Source organism: Rhopilema esculentum, chromosome 11 (genome assembly GCF_057945365.1).
Source record: "Rhopilema esculentum isolate cy_ngs chromosome 11, ASM5794536v1, whole genome shotgun sequence".
NCBI classification, from domain to species: Eukaryota; Metazoa; Cnidaria; class Scyphozoa; order Rhizostomeae; family Rhizostomatidae; genus Rhopilema; species Rhopilema esculentum.
The window spans coordinates 6,546,866-6,566,575 of NC_142825.1; the positions used below are offsets into that span (position 1 = coordinate 6,546,866).

General features: G+C 34.1%; 2 protein-coding genes across 5 annotated transcripts in view; one reads left to right on the forward strand and one right to left on the reverse strand.

The window, feature by feature from the left end:
- The window catches only part of LOC135693812 (EH domain-binding protein 1), an 18,715-nt gene extending 10,080 nt beyond the window's left edge, over positions 1-8,635 (forward strand). For both annotated transcript variants that reach the window (XM_065212384.2, XM_065212385.2), the window contains exons 15-24: positions 845-1,136; positions 1,824-2,027; positions 3,207-3,313; positions 3,793-3,834; positions 4,277-4,397; positions 4,903-4,999; positions 5,260-5,333; positions 5,792-5,909; positions 6,691-6,800; positions 7,705-8,635. In XM_065212384.2, the coding sequence (XP_065068456.2) occupies positions 845-1,136; positions 1,824-2,027; positions 3,207-3,313; positions 3,793-3,834; positions 4,277-4,397; positions 4,903-4,999; positions 5,260-5,333; positions 5,792-5,909; positions 6,691-6,781 (1,146 nt within the window). In that variant the 3' untranslated portion in view covers positions 6,782-6,800; positions 7,705-8,635. The remainder of the gene's footprint in view (positions 1-844; positions 1,137-1,823; positions 2,028-3,206; positions 3,314-3,792; positions 3,835-4,276; positions 4,398-4,902; positions 5,000-5,259; positions 5,334-5,791; positions 5,910-6,690; positions 6,801-7,704) is intronic.
- Positions 1-19,710, reverse strand: part of LOC135693815 (HAUS augmin-like complex subunit 7) — a 33,910-nt gene that overhangs the window by 9,821 nt on the left and 4,379 nt on the right. Inside the window, exons 2-12 of one of the 3 annotated variants that reach the window (XR_010517038.2) lie at positions 18,931-19,034; positions 18,422-18,498; positions 18,118-18,179; positions 17,697-17,815; positions 16,993-17,166; positions 16,041-16,140; positions 15,046-15,202; positions 14,026-14,078; positions 12,911-13,001; positions 12,546-12,669; positions 5,544-5,599 (exon numbers count right to left, since the gene is read on the reverse strand). Coding sequence is in view for 2 of the 3 variants with exons in the window: in XM_065212391.2 (XP_065068463.2) it covers positions 12,584-12,669; positions 12,911-13,001; positions 14,026-14,078; positions 15,046-15,202; positions 16,041-16,140; positions 16,993-17,166; positions 17,697-17,815; positions 18,118-18,179; positions 18,422-18,498; positions 18,931-19,034 (1,023 nt within the window). In the remaining variant the exon portion in view is untranslated. Of the gene's footprint in view, positions 1-4,392; positions 5,600-10,355; positions 11,356-12,545; positions 12,670-12,910; positions 13,002-14,025; positions 14,079-15,045; positions 15,203-16,040; positions 16,141-16,992; positions 17,167-17,696; positions 17,816-18,117; positions 18,180-18,421; positions 18,499-18,930; positions 19,035-19,710 lie in introns of those variants that run through there. The other 2 variants (XM_065212391.2, XM_065212390.2) reach the window with 2 other exon arrangements.

Here is a 19,710-nt window from a genome sequence, read left to right on the forward strand (position 1 = left end):
GTATTCAGATCATTAAATTCATTTTGTATGATGATCACTTAGGTATTCAGATCACTAAAATCATTTTTGTATGATGATCACTTAGGTATTCAGATCACTAGAATCATTTTTGTATGATGATCACTTAGGTATTCAGATCACTCAAATCATTTTTGTATGATGATCACTTAGGTATTAAGATCATTAAATTCATTTTTGTATGATGATCACTTAGGTATTCAGATCACTAGAATCATTTTTGTGATGATCACTTAGGTATTCAGATCACTAGAATCATTTTTGTATGATGATCACTTAGGTATTCAGATCATTAAATTCATTTTTGTATGATGATCACTTAGGTATTCAGATCACTAAAATCATTTTTGTATGATGATCACTTAGGTATTCAGATCACTATAATCATTTTTGTATGATGATCACTTAGGTATTCAGATCACTAGAATCATTTTTGTATGATGATCACTTAGGTATTCAGATCACTAGAATCATTTTTGTATGATGATCACTTAGGTATTCAGGTCACTCAAATCATTTTTGTATGATGATCACATAGGTATTCAGATACTGGTCTTGCGTGCAGAGAAATTGAGTCAAATGATATTCAGTCGCATCCTTTTCATAATCGACTATTTTTCTAGTTTCAATACCTTTCGCTCTTTCAACAACAAATTGAGACTGTAAAAATGACCAGTTTGATCTAATTCATTTTAGTTTATATAACGCATACCCAAAGGGGAACTTTCGTTTCCTGAACTAAACTATTTCACTACTGTGGTAACTACTCTCTAAAAGTGGTACTTAAAAGGGGCAGATTAAGCTCATCTGGTTTCTTTGTTTATAGCAAGAGGAGGACCGCAAACGAATGCTCCGTGAACAAGCAAGCAAATTACTACAACAGGCCAAGAAAAGAAACTCAGATTTCATAAAAACGAAACAGCAAACTGCAGCCAGTGAGGCTTCAGAGAGTGCCTCGGGGAGTCAAGAGCAAGAAACCCAACAAAATGGTCAGGAAAGAAAGAACTCGTTGCCAACGGATTTTAAAACGACGCCATTTACTTTGGTTAAAAAGAAGACTCTTAAGGAGTTATCACCCAGACATTTTCTAAAGGAAAAGAAACCTTCTGTCGAATCAGGTTTGTAGATGCCGGTTCTCGGGTCTCAAAATGTTCATTAGTCTGATATCTGTTTGCATGTATCGAGCATTTTCCCGGATTAGTTATGTAGTCATTTAGGTGTAGTGCCCCTGATCCAATGGTTGTGGTTCGTGACAATCATTTGCCACCTTTGTTAACAGTCTCTTTGGGCAGGTGCTAACACAAGTTGTGCCTCCATCCTCCCAGAAGTAAAATTGGGTACCGGGTCCGTAGCTTTGAGCACCGTATGTTGCTTCACCTTGCTATATGCTTCTAAGTATTGCAATCACGGGGTACTTTGTACAGTAACCTTTGGCAAACTATAGACCGCCTTCTTTTTTAACTTTTCATTCATAGTGATTATTCAATTTGTGAAATTCATTCAAGCAACTGTAATAAATTGTAATGAATTGCACAAAGTTTATCGCAAACATCGATATTTGATGAATGACTACAACTTGCTGTGTCATCAGACAAAAGAAGGGCCACTAAGTTTAAACCTCAATTTTCGATTGTTAGACAATAGATTTTAGATTTTTCAATAAGGTACTTAGGAAGGTAAGCAGCTTGTTGGGCCAATAAATTTCATTTGATCTTTGGAACGTGAGCACAGTTACGTTCCTTGCTTGAAACTCTTGACCCATCCAGCTTTTATCACCGACTTATCTCTAAGCTTTGATACGTTAGGCCATTCACGAAGCAGCCAATCACGGAGCAGTTCTTCCGAAACCAGTCCACCGGTGACTCCATCAAGACCCACTGATACAAGCACACCGAACAAGTACAAGATGTCTGCTTCTGCAGAAGCACAGGCATATGCTGAGTCAAGGAAGATATCATACGAAGCCTTCGAGATGAGCTTCGAATCAAAACGACGCTCTAGAGACATTGGTATGATTTTATCATCACGACGTCATAACAAAACTTGGATTACACATTACAATTAACACAAAACCCACAGCCGATATTACATTCTTAAGCGGCTCGCAGAAGGCTATCTATGAGCATTGAAAAGCATTATCTTCAGTGCATGCTTCAAAATGATTTTAAATGTATTTTTTTGGTCCGGGAAGAGATATAATTGGTTATTTGCCAATTGACAGGTTTATACCGACCAATCACATCTATGGTTAATAGCAAATGTTGTTTTCCAGCCACTGAATCAACAAGCAAAAAGTAACGAGAAAAAAATAAAATTACTAAAAGTCTTTCAAAATAGGGATAATTATAAAGGGGAAAAATTCACATTATTCTGGTCGCACAACATTTCAGGATTAAAAAAACAACGTCGTTATTAGTAAAAGGTTTTGGTGGTTGAAGGTGACGTATCCAGGTTTATATTCAAGTGTGGATGAAAATTATACAGCTAACATTCAAAAACTTGACTAAGGTTTGATTTATGAAGGTCTGTCGAAAACGGGGTAAATATAGATGGGGAAAATCCTCGAATAAAGAAGAATTCCAGTTATCAGGCTGAGGAATTATCAGATGCTAAGCTAGCATATTTTGGTGATCAAACGGTAACGCTTTTCTATGTACTAATAAAGAACTTTTGAACATCGCATCGATCCTATAACTTACATTTGACACGTTGCAACGCATGGTTATGATAGCGTCAAGTTGTCAGGATGTGCTTGTACTGTGTTTATAATTTGTTTTTGGCTAATGCATGACTATGACCTTTAAAGATGATGGAAACAGCTATTCGAAACAGCTTCTTCATTATTTCATACTTAGCAATGTGAAAATGTAAGGTATTTTTTCACAGTGCTGAGGTGCCGAGTTTCAACAGCTCTTAATTGCTTGAATAGAAATTTTGAGTCTTCATCATTCGACACGTGAAGCTTGAAAACTGATAGAAGTGTGACACGTGACACTAACATGTTTGTTGGACTTTTGAGTAGTAAAAAGTTTTTAGTGATCTGTTGAAAATAGTCCCAGTGAATGCTTAAGCACTGCTGTTTATTTGTTGTGCAAATGCAATTTTTAATTATTATTTAAATGATTTTGATAATCTAATGATGATAATATTTTTGTTTTAATCTAAAGAATATCATTTCTATAACTTAGCTGCGGAAGTGGCTGCAGAGTTGGCAGAAATTCAAGAAAAAGAAGAATTAGAAAAGAAATTGGCTGAAGAAGAAAGCTTGGACAACAGAACGTCATCTCCAGATATGGTACAGCGTTGCTTGCTGTTTAAAAAGCTACTTTTAAGGCTTATTGATGTTATAATGTTACTTGTCATTTTCATGGCTTAATTTTGTCTTTGCTGGCAATACCTCAGTTTTAAAGACTCTTTGAGAAATGCTCAGAAGCTATTCATTTGAGAATGGAGCTCTGCATGGACTAAAAAATCTTGTGGATTGCAGGTTTTCAGCAATGTTGAGTTCTACATTGGTGTTCGTAATATGAAAGCGACAGGACCATATGCTGCTGGGGTGTAACGAATTTAATATGGTTCTCCAGACAACGCAGTTCGTTCAGCAGAATCTTTCATTCTCACAAACTCGAAACGCGTCTTTTAAGACAGCTTCTTTGTGAATGCCATCTTTTGTAGGTTCTGCTAGTAAATAATTTTTGTCAATACCATTAACAATTCCAGTTTAAACATTTTTTCAAAAAACAATGTTTTGAAGTCCTGTTGTGATTCTTGTAGGAAGGAGAGGCAACTTATGAAGAAGACGATTTTGATGATGTCGTAAGTTCAAATTCTAGTGCACAAATGCAAACATGGCCATAGCTTTGTTTGTTTTGTAATATCATTTTTAGTCTTAAAAGGAAGAACAACAAGTGACCTGATTGTTTGTTATTACTTGTCCATTCCCCTATTTTGAAAAAAAACATTGTCACCAAAGCATTCAAATAAACCTCTTGATAGTCTTATGACATTCTTGGTGATTAGAGACCTTTCCCTTAAGGCTGACCAACCCCGAAATATTTATACTTTCAAAAGTGTGATTAAGAATGGTGGAAAAATTTTGTACCTCCCTCAGCCAAGATGAGGAACCAAGAAACACCCAAGACAGTTATAGACATATAGTTATAGACAACTATTTGGGGTTTGGGATATTTCAGAAAATTATGAATTTTAGAGCAAACCATATTTTATTTTTAAAGCTTGAGTTATCTGTTTTTTTTAGAATTTGATGTCGGCTGGAGAATATTTAAATGTAGAAATTTTAAACCTGGAAGAAGAGGCAAAAGCACTGGACAAAGTTGCCCAAAAGTTAGAAAAGGAATTGCGAAACGCCATGAAAGAGGGTATTGGATTAAACTATTGTTCTCCTGTAATACTACATTTGATAAATATAAGTACCACTTCAAGCCAAGAGAAGTAGCTTCCTGCTAGACTGCATGTTTTCATTTCTTATCAAGTCTAGAGTTGGCAGTTCTTGTTAGAGAGCTGAAGGATGGGATAAGGGTGCTTCCGGGGCCGTGTTGCAATTACCTTTCTGAGTAGTAATGATGCACAAAGTATCAAAGAAGGTCAGGGATATCCTGTTTTTGGTTTTGTAGACCAAATCAGCTTTCATAGCTATTTTTAAGTGTTCAATGAACTTTTTCTTTCTCGAAAATTCATCTCTCTACCAAGGAGCAGAGAGCGAACGTATTGTTTGCTGTTGTGCAAAGATGTAAGAATTGAAAGCTTGTAATGCTCTTTGCTGTTTAACAAGCAAGTTTTCTTTTCATCCAAAAGACCAAAAATCTTTGGACACTTAAGATAAAGACTCTTTAAGATTGAGACCAGCTCGATATTTTTATTCAGGCGAAGAGGAGGAAGAAGAGGACCTATTACAAGAATGGTTTAGCCTGGTCAATAAGAAAAATCATCTCTTGAGAAGACAGCAAGAATTGTCATTAATGTGAGTAGATAGCAAAAATGTATCTGGTTGAAGGATGATTGTTAATGGGAGAAAGGATGGTCTTTGTGTTTGGAGAAGTGGCTTTAGGTCAAGGAGCCATACAAGCTTTTATATTTATCTGATAGAAGCTAACCCCCTGTTGTTGCTACATTGCTGATTGTTTGTTTTATTGACATCAATTAACCAAAAGGATGCAGTATATAATACCAGGAGCAATTTAGACTGTATTTGGAATTTTTCTGTTTTATTTCTTTGTACAGAATGAAAGGAGATGATTTAGAACGGCGCTCTGATATGATCAACAGAGAGCTTCGTGGACTTATGTCTATTGATGGTATGTCTGTCTTCTTTGATTGTCAAACAAGGCTGACATAAAGAACTGTATGTTCTTAATGCATTCATAGATTGCAAAAATCTATAAAGATCTTGAATGATTACAAATGCTTGATGAATTCATAATTTTACATACACAACATCACGACAAGAAAAAGCTGTTTTGGATGCTTTTATTTCTAGATAGACAAAGTAGAATTTATGGAATTACCTGAGAATTCTTGTTAACATTTGACCATCACAGTCAGTTTTTTCAACTTCTAACACCTGATAAAAAAAAATTATTTCAAATCAGAACAGAACTTATCATTGCAAAATAATATTGAAGTATTTAATGTTTCTTATAAGATTAAAGTAGTTTTCCTTAATTCAGTTATGGGTTCCTATTTTTTCTGAAAGTGGCAATTTTCACTAATTAAAGCAGAAGAAGTTCAATGTCTATTTTGATTTTCTTTTTAGAGGGGCAAAAGACAGATGAAGAAAAACAAAAGGAGGAGTTGCTTTTGTCAGAATTGATGATGCTAGTAAAGCAAAGAGATCAGCTAGTGCAGATTGAGGACACCCAAGTTCAACAAAGGTACGTTAAAGCATTTCATGTTATGATAATAATAAAAGCCTTTTAATTTTTTGCTGTTTTAAAATATTTCGAAGGGACTTGAATAAAAGGTATCTTTATGGCTCCAAATGATATCATGCAAGTTCTTTTGAAATATGTGATTTTCAACAAAAACGTATAAGTTGGCTAATAAACAGCAATGGAAAGTGATAGAGAGAGGGAAACGTAGAAATTTGGACATTTGAAGTCTTCTTTTACAGTCAATATTTTCAATAAATAAGCATGATCCACTATTAAAACAATTGTTGTGACATGTGATACTATGATCAAATTTTTGGCACGTCCTAATTAGCTATCTGCAAGATACTTAGTTTAAAAAGAGCTGTCAGACAGTACATGATCATTTAGGTTAAATTATTGCCTGAAGATAGCACAGAAAAGCATGCTAAACATAGAGAAAAAAATACTTTTTGCCCAACACTTCTCAGTAGCAGAAAAAAGTATCAGTAAACAGAAAATCTATACCCAGATGCTGATCCAAAGTTGACAGAAAAAATGGTTTTTTGGATAGTTTCTTTGTTGAAAAATCTTTCATTCAGGTGTTTTGGAATCTATTGACATCAAAACAAATGATCTCTACTTGTGTATACAGAAAAATTTTGTTTTCTTTCCAAGGCTCTGCAACTAGGTGAGAGTTTTGCATCTGCCAATTGGTCAAAACTAGGAATCAATCAAACAAGTCATACTACTGTCTTCCAATTTACTTACTATCCTATGAATTGATAATTATCTTCTTCTACAGTGCTCATGATGAAGAGCATGTTCAACAAGTACTGGATCAGAAGAGGTCAACAGGTGATAGAACAACCAAAGGAGAATGCCTTATACAGTGAAAGGAAATGCTCACGACAGGTTAACATCAAACTTAGATATTTCGAATATTATTTTCATTACTGACAGATATAAGAATAGTATCTTAGCAGAGGAATTATCGGGATATTAGAGACAAGAAAATTAAAGAACAGCAATAGATCTTCTGATTTTAAGTTAAGGAACAAAATATACACTTTGCAGCTTATTTGTGAGACATTTCAGAAAGGGACTTATACAAAAATGAAGAGGGTAAAGTCTTTAAATACTTTGCTGGTGAGAATAAACAGAAGTTAAACATTATTTCTAGGTAAATTGTCATAATAATTAAAACATAAACAATCAAAGGAATTTTGTTGTTTATTTTGCAAATATTTTTATATGTGGAAGTATGTCTTGAAGGCACTGAATCATGATTAAGGTGTCTGCAGCAAGGGGTATTTTGCTTTTTGCAAGGGGTTTCATGTGATTTTCACAGCCATTTTTAAAAACAGGTTGTTGATTGAACCTGTTTTCAAACTTTATGTTGTCAGTCTTAAATCTGACAAAAGTATTGCAGCACACAAAAAGTGACTCAGCCTATCTGGGTTTACTCTCTCCTTTAATGTGACTGAATTTCACATGACTTTAGAATCAGTTTCTTTCCTCACATTTGAAGAGAATGTTAATTGGAACTTTAGAGTATCCTCAAATTGGTACCTGGTCCAAACTGTTACATGCAATATGATAACTTCTGGATTTTGAACTCACAGTTTATTTCACATTGCAGCATCTAACAGCATCTACTTAACTGAGTGCTTACTTTTTTCTTTATTTACACACAAAATGAGAAAAAGTATAGCAAATGTCTTGTAAATTGCAAATGTTTTTTGTATCTAATAAATGAAATATTCATGGCATTTTGTTGATATGTTCATCGCTAAAACTCTTTAATCTTCAATTTTAGATTCTTAAGCTTGCAAAGAAGAATGCTCTTGGTGTTGGTCATCCCAATTGAAGGACAAGGCAATTAATAGGAAACTTCAACAGAATTTTTGTGATGAACCAAAACAATATCTCCTATCACTAGGAAGGATAATGCTGAGCTCCCCTCCTTTATTAAAGAAGCATCAGCCCATTTAGTTTCATTTTTACATTTTTGCTAAATTTTGCAAGTATATTTGTGGTAAAAATTCACACCAAGCAACTGCTATAACTCTGAAAATTTATGAATGCTCAAGTTTTGAATAATACCTAACAATTCGACTTTCACTTTAAGAATGAATTTCACTTTAACAGTCTTTGCTACGATCTTACAAAATTTGTAGTTTAATGATAAAAATTAAGTTGTGTTTTGCACAAATTTAATAGATATTTCTATTACATTACAGCCAATACAATTGTTACTCCAGTTTTCAGTATTTTAGCATGTATAAAGTTATAGAAAGGAATTAAAAATATTGTCTTAACTTATTTCCCTGTAATATATAAGAATTGTTTTCCATGAACTGGATTTAGCATCAGGCTTTGTAAGCGACCTGTCTTTCCTTGCTATTAAATCATTGAGAATCTTGGTTTCTTTCAATTTTTTATTAGACCCATTTTTTAAAAAACTTACTTTGTTTATTCATATTCAACCCAATTTGATGATATCATATACCAGGTACTATCAATCATTAATCATAAAATGTGTTGAATGTGATTTTTAAAATGTAACTGGCAAATGCTGTCTAGTTTATAAATTTTATGCACTCGCATTTACTTATATCTAAGTTTGTAGTTGAAACTCTGCTGCATAGTCAAGTAATACAATGCTCTTTAGCGATTAACTTACCATCTAATATAGAATAAAGTAATGAAGAATTTTGTTAGCATTATTGATATTATAACCACAAAAATGATTTTTGATGTCCTTCTGCTCGCTCTCTATTGTTAGGTGGTTTGCAAAGAATACTGAGCCCCAAATATTTATAGATTTTGTACTGTTTATAATGTTTCTAGATCAATCTAGATTATATAAATAGCTACAAGAATTTCTTGGGTGCAGAACTGTGTGAATTTGTACAAGTCAAAGAAATGCTGATGGAAGATGCCTCAGTTTTTCTTGGAAACAAGTGGACAGTAAGGAGAAAGGTAGTCACGAAAGTGAAGAATTAAATTATCCATGGAGTACATTTAACAGTAAATGGTTGGGCACATTTATTTATAAAAGCATCCTGAAGAGGGAGAGGTGATGCCTAGGAAATCAAATTCTTTATCAAGTAACCCTTGTATCAGATGAATGTCTTTGAAACTATGTATCCATTCTCTCATTTTATGTTCAGTTTCCTCACATCAAGATAAAAAAGTGATGCAATAAAGTTTACTGTCATAAGATACTTAGGAGCATTTCACAAATTACTTTAAGAGCATTCATCAGCTGAATCCGTATGTAGAATAGCAAACCTTAAAAACATGAAACATAGGGGCCCAATGGCTATGTACGAAGATGTCTGGTATGTAATATGAGCTCAGTAAAGAGCGGTAGCAAGAAGGATTGGGCTTTGCTATGAAGATGTTCATAAAGAAAAATTATAGGTGTTTTCTTTGTTTGACATCAGAGGCTAAAGAGGGGGTCTTAATAGAGAGGGGGCTTATTTAAAATTTTGGCATGGTAATAGGGCCTAATAAAGTGGGGGGGGGCTTATTAGAGCGTTTACGGCATGCTGATTTACAGCGATTTGCAATGATGCATGATCATTTGAGCCAATTCATGTTGACCTTGGCAGATTTACTATGACTCACAATGATTAACGATGATTAACACTGCTTCATGATGATCAATGCTGGTTCACAACCATTTGCATTCATTCATAATGGTTCGTGATTATGCAGAGGTATCAAAGAGCTTTGTCAATAATTGAAAATTTTATCGAATAGAAGACCTAAATTCCCACAATAGGCATTTCTTCCATTGTACGGGTGCACAATTGCTGGATTGTTTGCTGCGGCTTCCTTTGTAACTGTGCCAACTTCTCTTTTGGCACGACCATAATAAAAATTTGCAAAATTGACTTGCTGATGATGTTGAGTCAACATCATTTCATAGCTGTGAGCAATAGAAAGCGGGACACTTATTAGAGGAAAATGGGAACCTGTTACAGAGACTATGTCACTTTGTTAGTTAGTTAGTTAGTTAGTTAGTTAGTTAGTTAGTTAGTTAGTTACTTACTTACAGGGTCCCCTACTCCTATATTTACTCATTCTTCATACATAAAAAGGTGCAACATTGCATACTGCAAGGCCCTTCTTTTGTTGTCATTCTAGAGTTTGTCTTCTCACTTGGACTCTGCAACAATGCAAGGTCATTATTTAAACACTCTAATCAAAGGAACTGAACCAATTAAACACTTAATTCTCCCTCTCACTTAGATTTTCTTCTGTACTCAGATATTAGACGTACACGCTTCTCCAATTGAATCTCTAGTTGAGCTATGGTATTTTCAGAAGTAAATCTGATTAATTTTGATGATGTAATAATGTCTCTTACATTGAGACAAAGATCACAATGCTGCATATTATAGACCTTGAAGACAAAATCTGACACTATTCCAATTCATGATGCAAAAAAGACAACAATGATTCTATAGGTATTTCATTTATATTTCATATATTTACAAGTAGGGCGAGAACAGGAAAGTTAATATATTTTGTGATGTTGACAGAAACTCAATACAGATATAGCATATTTTCATCTGACACTTAAGCAAAAGAAAGGGACAGTAAAATTAGAAATTTCTGACAATATTCAGCAGGTTGGTGTTATTCCAAAACAATCAAACCATTCTGATCTCTTTAACAACCCTGCATCGGGAAGCAAATAATTATAAAATTACAGCTATTGAAAAATTCCACTAATGTGCCGTTTTGATTATGCTCTAAATAAATACAATATTTACAAACTTGCCCATAGTGATAAGGTCATATCTACGTGGATATATTTTCAAAAACTGTGTTTTCATCTAAACAAAAATGAATCAAAAGTTTTCCATCTCAATTTCAAATCATTAAGCTTTAAATGATTTGCTAGGAGCTGAAAACATGGAGTTGTAAAAGACAGTTTTGAAAAGACTAACTCATTTGAAAACATACTCATGTAGACAGACTCTATAAATTATCAGCCTCCTTGTTTGGTATCTACTTCAGTTTCAAAAATAGAAGTAAACAGAAGGCAACATCAATATCTTTTTGTTTTAAATTAAAACTGGATACTGTGCTTATACAGTAGTTATAATATGACGCCTGTGTAGTTCCTCCACAATTGGAGAGCTTAGCTCAGGGTTTACAGAACTCAAGGCATTTAGGAACTCTTCAAAGGCCTGAGGACCTAACTTGATCAGTATATCAAGGAGCTTTTCTGCTTTCTGGAACTGTGTTTTCTGGGCATTAATTGTCTCTGTGTGATATTTGCTACTGAGTGAATCACAAAGTGATGCAATCTTGTTGGCATCCATTTTGTGCAGTTTCATTCTGTATCTTGAAAGAATCTCTGTCTCAAGCTGTCTGACTTGAATGTCTCTCCTTAAAGCAAACTGGTGGCTAAAATCCGTTCTAACTTGTGCTTGCCTAACATCATGATCTAAAGTAAAATTGCAAAAAAGGGTCAAAGTTTGTTGTGCTGTATTTTACAATAACATAATGGGCTATTAACAAATATTTTTGATCCTAGTCAAAAGAGTCGAGGAGCTATAGGCTAAGCCTTTCCTCTTCAAAATGAGTAATTGTCATAATACTATGCCTTTATTCAGGTTTTGATTAGGACTAAAGGTGCTCATAATTATTATTGGTAATGAAAAAATATGCACAATGTCCCAAAAGCACAACTATAAGATGGAACCAATCAAACCCCCTTTCTTTTAACATTTAGATGTTAAATGAAAGCATGTTCATTGCTTTCAATATTTTTAGTACTTCGAAAATTTATTGATAATGTGTGTAAATCATTGAAATGCAGCAACGGTTGAAGTTTGATAAATTATTGATAGAATGCTGAAAAAGAGATTTAAAATTAAATCTGCTGCTTTTCAAAATATCGCAAAGATCGGTCTTAGAACTTCGTCATTTGGGGCATTGCTGGCAAAATGCATAGGCCAGTTAAAAACGTTCCTTTTTGGTCGGTATTCCTACCTTGTTGTTTAGCGATCCGGCGATGAAGACACGGAACGGGTTTTGCTTCAGTGACGTGGCGTTTTTCCTGTCGTATTTGTGCTGCTAAATGTGGATATGAGACGTCTAAAGCTTTCATAAAAGAAAGAAACCCGTTAGGCCCAGCCTTGGCTACCACCGCCAACAACTTCTCGTTTTGCTTAAATGTGTTTTCTTCTCTATAAACCTGGTCAATTTGATATGAATCAATGACATCCCTCATGTATGGTAAAATCACTTTTGCGTCAATATTCTCTGCAAGTTTACAATTATACCTTTGCAATGTGGTTCGATAGTCGCTGGTATCGTTCCCCAACGTCGCCATTTTGAAGGCATCTGTCTGACGTCTCCCATTACGTCATGCGTAAAGGCAGGAAGTAAAAAACTTTCTTATGCGCGAACAATGAATGCAACGTAAATAGACTTTGAGAAGGAGGAGATGCGAAAATTGTTCCAGGTTTACTTATTAGGTCTCTGAAACTAAACTGGCTTCCATAGAACCCACGATCAGCAGCCTTTTCAAATTGCGTACAAACAATTTGCGCTCAAAAATTTCTTGCTAAGCAAGGACACCATCGCCTATCTTTAATTTTATGTAATGTGAGAAGGATGAAGTTTACTTACTGTTTTTTTACAAAAACTGCCAGGTTATATATCTTTTTTCACAGTGTGTCATCAATCCTGGATTGAGAATCTCTCAATATATCGAGTACTTGCCGAAGATTCATTAGTGCATCATGGCCAATATCTGCAAAACAGGTTCCGTAAATAACATTAAGCATCGAAAAATCCTTGATTCAAGAGAAAGGCACCAGAAAATGCTTCTATTGAAAATGAGATGAGATAAAGCGCTCAAGAGAATGCGAGTAGTGAAATTAAAACACTCTGATCATTTTGAATGAAAAAACCGAATATAAAAAACGAAGAACCTATAAAGAACAATAAATATTTTCATTATTGCTAGAAAAAGTATTCGCTAAGTTTGATACCTGGATCGGTTTGCTTGCTCCCAATATCTTTAGCAATATTATTCTCCAAAGCTGAGTGGGAATAGCGAAATGACTCAATTTGCTCAAACAACTGAAAAGGGTTTCAAACGGTCAACACAACATTTGATTTCGTTTTTTTAATAAATCTCGATTCGAATTTCAATTTACTTGCAATTAGGTATGTACCAACTGGTGGATGCGGTTAATCTAAAGGTGAAAACCCCCTCCTGATTCTATAAAAATGGGAAAAAAGCAAGCAAAATAAATGTCGAAAGTCACGGAGAACATGAAATTTAGCATTATCACACAACAGCATTTTCCGCAACAGGGCGTAGAATGAACTTCAGTCCCTTCCATCAAACCTACAAATGGCTATATTAGCATTTTATTGCCAACTTGCGGGCATAATTTATATTTTGAAATAAAACTCCCTCCACAGAAAAAATACTGACACGTTCTTTGACTTTTTCACAAAACTCAATTATATTTTTCTACTAAATGTGAGTATGGCTATAAATTTCATAATAAAGATTTTGTTAGTGAATAAGACCAAAAAGCGCTCTGATTTCTTAAATAGAGATTCAGAAGGGTCGAATCCATACAAGAAAAGGACAATTACACCATTAGAAATTGCTCCAGTATACGATCCTTATCAACATTGACAATATAAATACTTGTTACCACTTTTTTGGTCAATAAAAAGTCTACATTTTAGGTATTAGTCAGAAAATTAGGAGCAAGAATCTCTGTTAGGCAGCTCGACCTGATAAACCATTTCAAAAAGGTATTCAAGGGAAAAAATTTAACAGCATCAGCTCGTTAATTTGATAAATAACCTGTTACCTGTAACTAATGTGAGAAACAAGAAGAACGATAATTCAAATAACTACATTTGAATTTTTCATCTTTTTTCTCATACTTAGTTGTTTCTATAGCAAGATCAAATGATCACGGGAAGGGTTTTTCAAATTAATTTGAATCACTTCGAAATACCATTTCCTTTCTCTTTTTAGCATGTCAGGTGACAGCCTCGTGTTTACGAGAACCGCAAGACCTAGATCAAAGAACCCGTTTTAAAACAGATAAAGAAATGGACACCAGAAATAACTCAGTACCTCGCCATGACTCGCAAGCATTTCAAATGTCGTTCTGCTAGCAGGCCCGAGTCCTGAAAAAGAAGGGTTCACAATTATATCTATTTTAATATTATATTTATAATCGTTAGACAAAAATTTTGGAAACACTGTTGTAGAAAAAAAACTATGCTTTTTTAATCCAGTCAATTCTTGAAGTATGTAAAATAGCCAAAATGAAGCAGTTTAACGACAGGTTTTATCATAAAGCCCTGGTCTGACAAAATAAACATCGAGCAAGGCGACATGGAAGAACAGCAAAATCAATGAGCTCAAACATATAAAATGCTTCTAGAACAATTCTATACTCCGGTATAATATACGTTTCTCATGTCTGGCAACAGAATAGTGACTATTCATTTACACGAGGAAAATAGTTATGGAGCCATTGAAAGAAATACATTATACATACCGTAAATCCTCGAATTGCCCCTCCCCCTCGAAAAAGCACCCCCTCGAATAAGCCCCCACCCTAGAACTAAAAATTGCCAATAAGCCCCCCCTCGAATAAACCCTACTGCTCCTGTAAATTCTCGAATTGACCCCTTCACTTGATGATTTTTGTCATCTGAGGTTGCCTTTGGCGGTTATTGAATTGCTACAACAAATTCATACTTTTGGTAGTAATTAATGAAATGCTCATAAAGACATTTCTACTAAAATAAACGAGGTCTTTTAACAATGTCTTCTTGATAATGTCTACAATAATTTTATAAGCCCCCCTCGTATGAGCTCCCCCCTCGAATATGCCCCTATCCAAAAATATCAAAAATAAATTAGCCCCCAGGGGGCTAATTCGAGAATTTGCGGTAACTGTTAGGAAAGATGACACAAAAATGAGAGAAGGAAAGTTCTTAAAACAAGGTAACGCATAAAATGAAGCAAAATGATCGCGTGACAGCATCCAATACTATAAAAAAATCAAGGAGATTAAGGTAATTAAAGACAATTTTCATCTTTTTATAACTGCAGGATGATTCATAAGATTTAGAATTTACATACCAGATTTTTTAACTTTAGGGCGATTGCACCAATGCCTCAAATCGCTCTCGTAGCAGTGAAGAAAGTTGTTAATGAGCTGGTTCAGCATAGTTATTGTCAACGAAAATTTCTTGCAGTAACCATCCAGTTCACTTTGAGTAAGCTCATTGCACTGAAACTTTAAAAAAAACAGAAAAATATTCAACGACGGCCTCTAGGATTTGCCCCACAGCATCAATATAGCAAATAAGAGACGATGCTATGGTAACAGGGAACCTTTCATATCGCAATTGAGATTGTAAGTCTACGCATGCCTCATTTGAAATTTTAGCCATGAGAAAGCTGTTTCAAGTTTAGAATTAACTTTGTAAACAGTTCATCTAGAGATGTTTCTGTCTCACTTAGAGCATAAAAGATCTGATGGTCTTAAAAAGTTACTTGGGTTTTCTGAAAATTACAAGGGCAATGGTAGCCTTCGAACAATCATAGGTATAAGCAGCAATTCTGCAGTATTCTTCTAATATATCTAAATCTAAAGAATTCATGTTCATATGGAAACCCTGTCTAAGATAATTTAAAGTTACTTTTTTGGATCATCTTTTGCGGTTTTGATGAAACTATAACTTTCAATAGAAAATTCTAAAACATTCTGTCGATTGATTTTCGCCAAATCATGCTTTACTATATTTTTCTTCTATAAACACTTGTCACACGCAATTAATACTGCACGACGCGCCCAACAATGCCACGCCAATTCTTTCTATCATGTGTCAGTTCAGATAATCTATTCAATGTTTGTGCTTCTTTTGAGAGATCCAGTTTGATTCCGATGCTGGCCAAATCTTGCCTTACTGTCTGCATCCAGGTTTACTCTTACATGCATAAAAAAGTAAGCTATACCTAGAGATAGAATACTAAAGATATATTTTAAAGTTCTGAGCCGGATATTCAATACAAAAACAAATAGCGTACCAGTACTTCATAATATAAGTAAGAAGAACTAAATCAATACAAACCTTTTTCTTGACGCGGTTATATTCTTTCATAGTGTTGTCGATGTCTGCTGTTAACTTGGCTTTTATCTCTTCTAAAACTGAATTATCTGGAGCAGATGATCTGAAAGAAGGGAAAGCATAGCAACAGATTTACTTACAAAACACAGCATGCAATACAATAATAAGGAAAACATAAGCAAACTTTTTAAGACATGATAAAGTTTTCGCCTGACACTGCTCAGAGGATAAAAAGTCAGAACATCGATTGAAAACTTTAAGCAAGGAAATAGAAATACTCCGTTGTAGATCGAATTCGGTGTATATTGTCAAGCCTCTCATTTTCATCCTTACTCTGAGGTGTGCCAGACTGAGAGCTTCATTATTTCCCAGATCTTGTTATAAAATCGACATATCAAAAAAGGAAAACAGATCGGAGACAATGGTGATAAATGTAAGAAAAACAACCAATATGGGCGAATTTCTTTGTGCCAAACAAAATAGTTCCACACTTTAACTGCATCTAGAAATTCAAACTTAAAAGAATTGACAAGTTAGACTGCCATGTCTTTTTGACTAATACAACGAGGACTTACGATGCCTAAGGAAAAAACAATCCTTTTTTCGATAAGACCCATCAGCTTCATCAGTAATTCTAAGGATAACCGATGAAAACGTTTCAAATACTTGCACTTCCATTCCATTGATCCGCTTCAATTCACAATTCATTTGGATATGTAGTTTTTGGCCAACACACTGTAGCAATTGCTTTTCTAAAGATTGCTTGGTAAATTAGCAGCATGATATGGATAGGTGCAAAAAATCAGTGTGCCAGATATATTGAGCCGTACTAGTTTATATATACATATGTATACACTTGTGGAGATTTTAAAGCTGCTTGAAATTGTTGTGGCTAAAAATTGAAACACATTTCAGGCTGCCATGGGAGCAAATTGAAGTGCTTTAGACATTGTACCTGTACTTCTTCTTATCTGCATCTTCTGTGAAACCCTTCTCTAGGTCTGGAGGAAACAAAGTGACTGATGATGCAAACAACTCTGTTACATCTTCTTGTCTGACAAGGTTGTCAATGAATCTGCAACTCTTCTCAAACATTTCCCTTTCAGTAGGCAGTTGATTTTGAGACGTGCTGAAACAATAAAGTGCAGCAACATCAAATCACCAAAATAAATTGACTACAGAAATAAAAAATCCCCAAAAAGAGCAAATCAAAAGAAATTTAAAAGTAAAATGCAAGGAAGAAAGAGGTCTGAAAATAAGAGCTAAAAATAAGAGCTAGTACATGATAACTATAATATAGCAAAGTACCTTCTCTTTGCAGAGTGAAAATCCCTTAAAGATGCAAACAACTGATGGAACTATATCAACTTGCAATATCAATAAACTATAATATTTGCAATATAAAATTTCATTAAGTAATATCTCGTTAACAAACTTACTATCCAAATCTTTTGAGGAGACTTTAATTTTTTTGAAGAAACTATAGGATGCTTTATCAAAGAATATATAACAATCCAAAGATAATTATAAATGGAATAGCACTGGACTACATCAATAGACAAATATTATCAATAAATTAACATATGCCAACTAGATGAGGTTTTCAGTTTTTCAGTTTTCATGTAAACAAACAAGGGCTATGAAATAGTTTCAAATCACCTGCTAAAATCTGGATTGCTTCTTTCCTTTCTGACAACAAAATTAGCTTTATCTGATGTTAAAACAAGCTCTAAGAGATTTTCCAAAAATATCATCTGTTTCTTTTTTGATGCTGTTCCCTGGAAAAAAGTTTAGGTATAGAATCGCAAAACCCAACAAAACATTGTAGCATCAAGTTCATAAGATACCAAAAGGATTTTATTAATAAAATCGTCCTCTCAATTTACTGGTAAATCATATTGGCCAGCAGTGAACAAAATATGAATATCACCAATCTTTCCATGTGTCTTTAGCTATAAACAGAATCCCCCTATTCCAAGGAAACTAACTCTGGCAAACTCAGATAAACTTTGGATAAACTTTGATAACTACCATGAAAACCAAAATTTTAAATATAGAAAATAAGCCTGCCTCAAATTACCTTGATAAGTTCCAAATCATCGGCTCGACAAACACCCAACAGGTTACAAATAAACAGCATCTCTAAAAAAGTTCAAAATCTCAGCATTAAAATGCAGTTTAATAAACATGTTTAATCTTCAGCAATGTACCATATTGCAAAACTTTGCATTCTAGTAAAGACAGATGAACTTTAGTTTATACACATTTTGTGATACTGTTTATGTTTTCCAGAACCATTTCATCTATCATCACTAATTATTAACAAAGCTGATCAAATACATCTTAAAAAGGGTAACCAACTCCTAACATAGCCAGACCCTTACTCTGTACTCTTGATTCAATCCGATGGTCTACTGAAGGCATCTGCTTAGAGAGAATCTCTCCAAACTTTGGATCAAATCTAAAAATATAATACATTTTGAATAACATGTTGTCCACAGAGTATGTCTCATAAAAAATTAAATCTCCCCTATGATGTTCAAATTTCAAAGAGCATTTATTGCTTAAATACAATATATTTGATTTAGAAGGTCAGATTGGGTCAAAATATGTCAACAAGAAGTCTTTAAAAGAAACAGTTCGAAAATACATTTAAACATCACTTGCAACTATATTTTACATGGTTACTTATTAACTTTTATCAAAAACATGAAATATTCCTACAATTTGTGAGCTCTTCTATGTTGGCTTTTAAATCAAGGCAAGAAGGAACATAGCATGATTATAAGCCACTAACAAGCTTTTTAAATCAACAACCAAATCTGGATGTTAACTTTATCTTAGCCTAAGCAATCAAAACAAGTGAATAAAGAGCATAGTGGAAAAAACCAACTTTTCAATAAGCCATGAGAGAAGTCTCATTCTTGCTTCACATGGTTGAAAAAAACTTAACACCCAACTGTCATCATCATCTTCAATGAAGGGACAATCCATTTCCTAAAAGTTGATAGGTACCTCAATTTAGGCCATGTTTCAAAAACTACCAATATTGATTATACTGTGATGTTCGATGATAAGCCAAGATTTTAACTCCAAAAAAACTTCTGCTCAAAATCGAAACTGATTATTATACATTGGATGAAACTTTGGAAAAAAATGACCAACCAAGTGTTCCTGGTACAGGTATTTTCATCTGATTACTCACAACTGCTTAAACACACTGGCACAATCCATGACATTTTTAGATAACAGAACACTTTTAGATGAATAGGGTTTTTCTTTTTCTTGGACTAAAAACAAATACATTGGTTTATAATCAAAACAGCCATAACCAATTGTTTGTTCGCTATGATCTATAGAATCAAGTCTTGTGTGGCCTACAGTACTTAAGGTAAGGCTCCCATTCATTCAAAAAATTTGCATTCCTACCAATCCAAAACTCTAGGGTCTTTGCAGCTCTTTTGACAATTTCATTTTTAGTTACTTTTAGACCTCAAGAAACTGACTTTTAGGAGTGAAGAAAGCGTATCATATTTCTTTTATATTTAAACAATTTGAAATAAACTGGCAAGAAAAAACTCGTGCATAGCTTAATATAATTTGGATTGTCACTCACAATATTCAATCTCATTGCACACACACAGTCTCAAAGCAATGATGCCTAAGAGTTTAA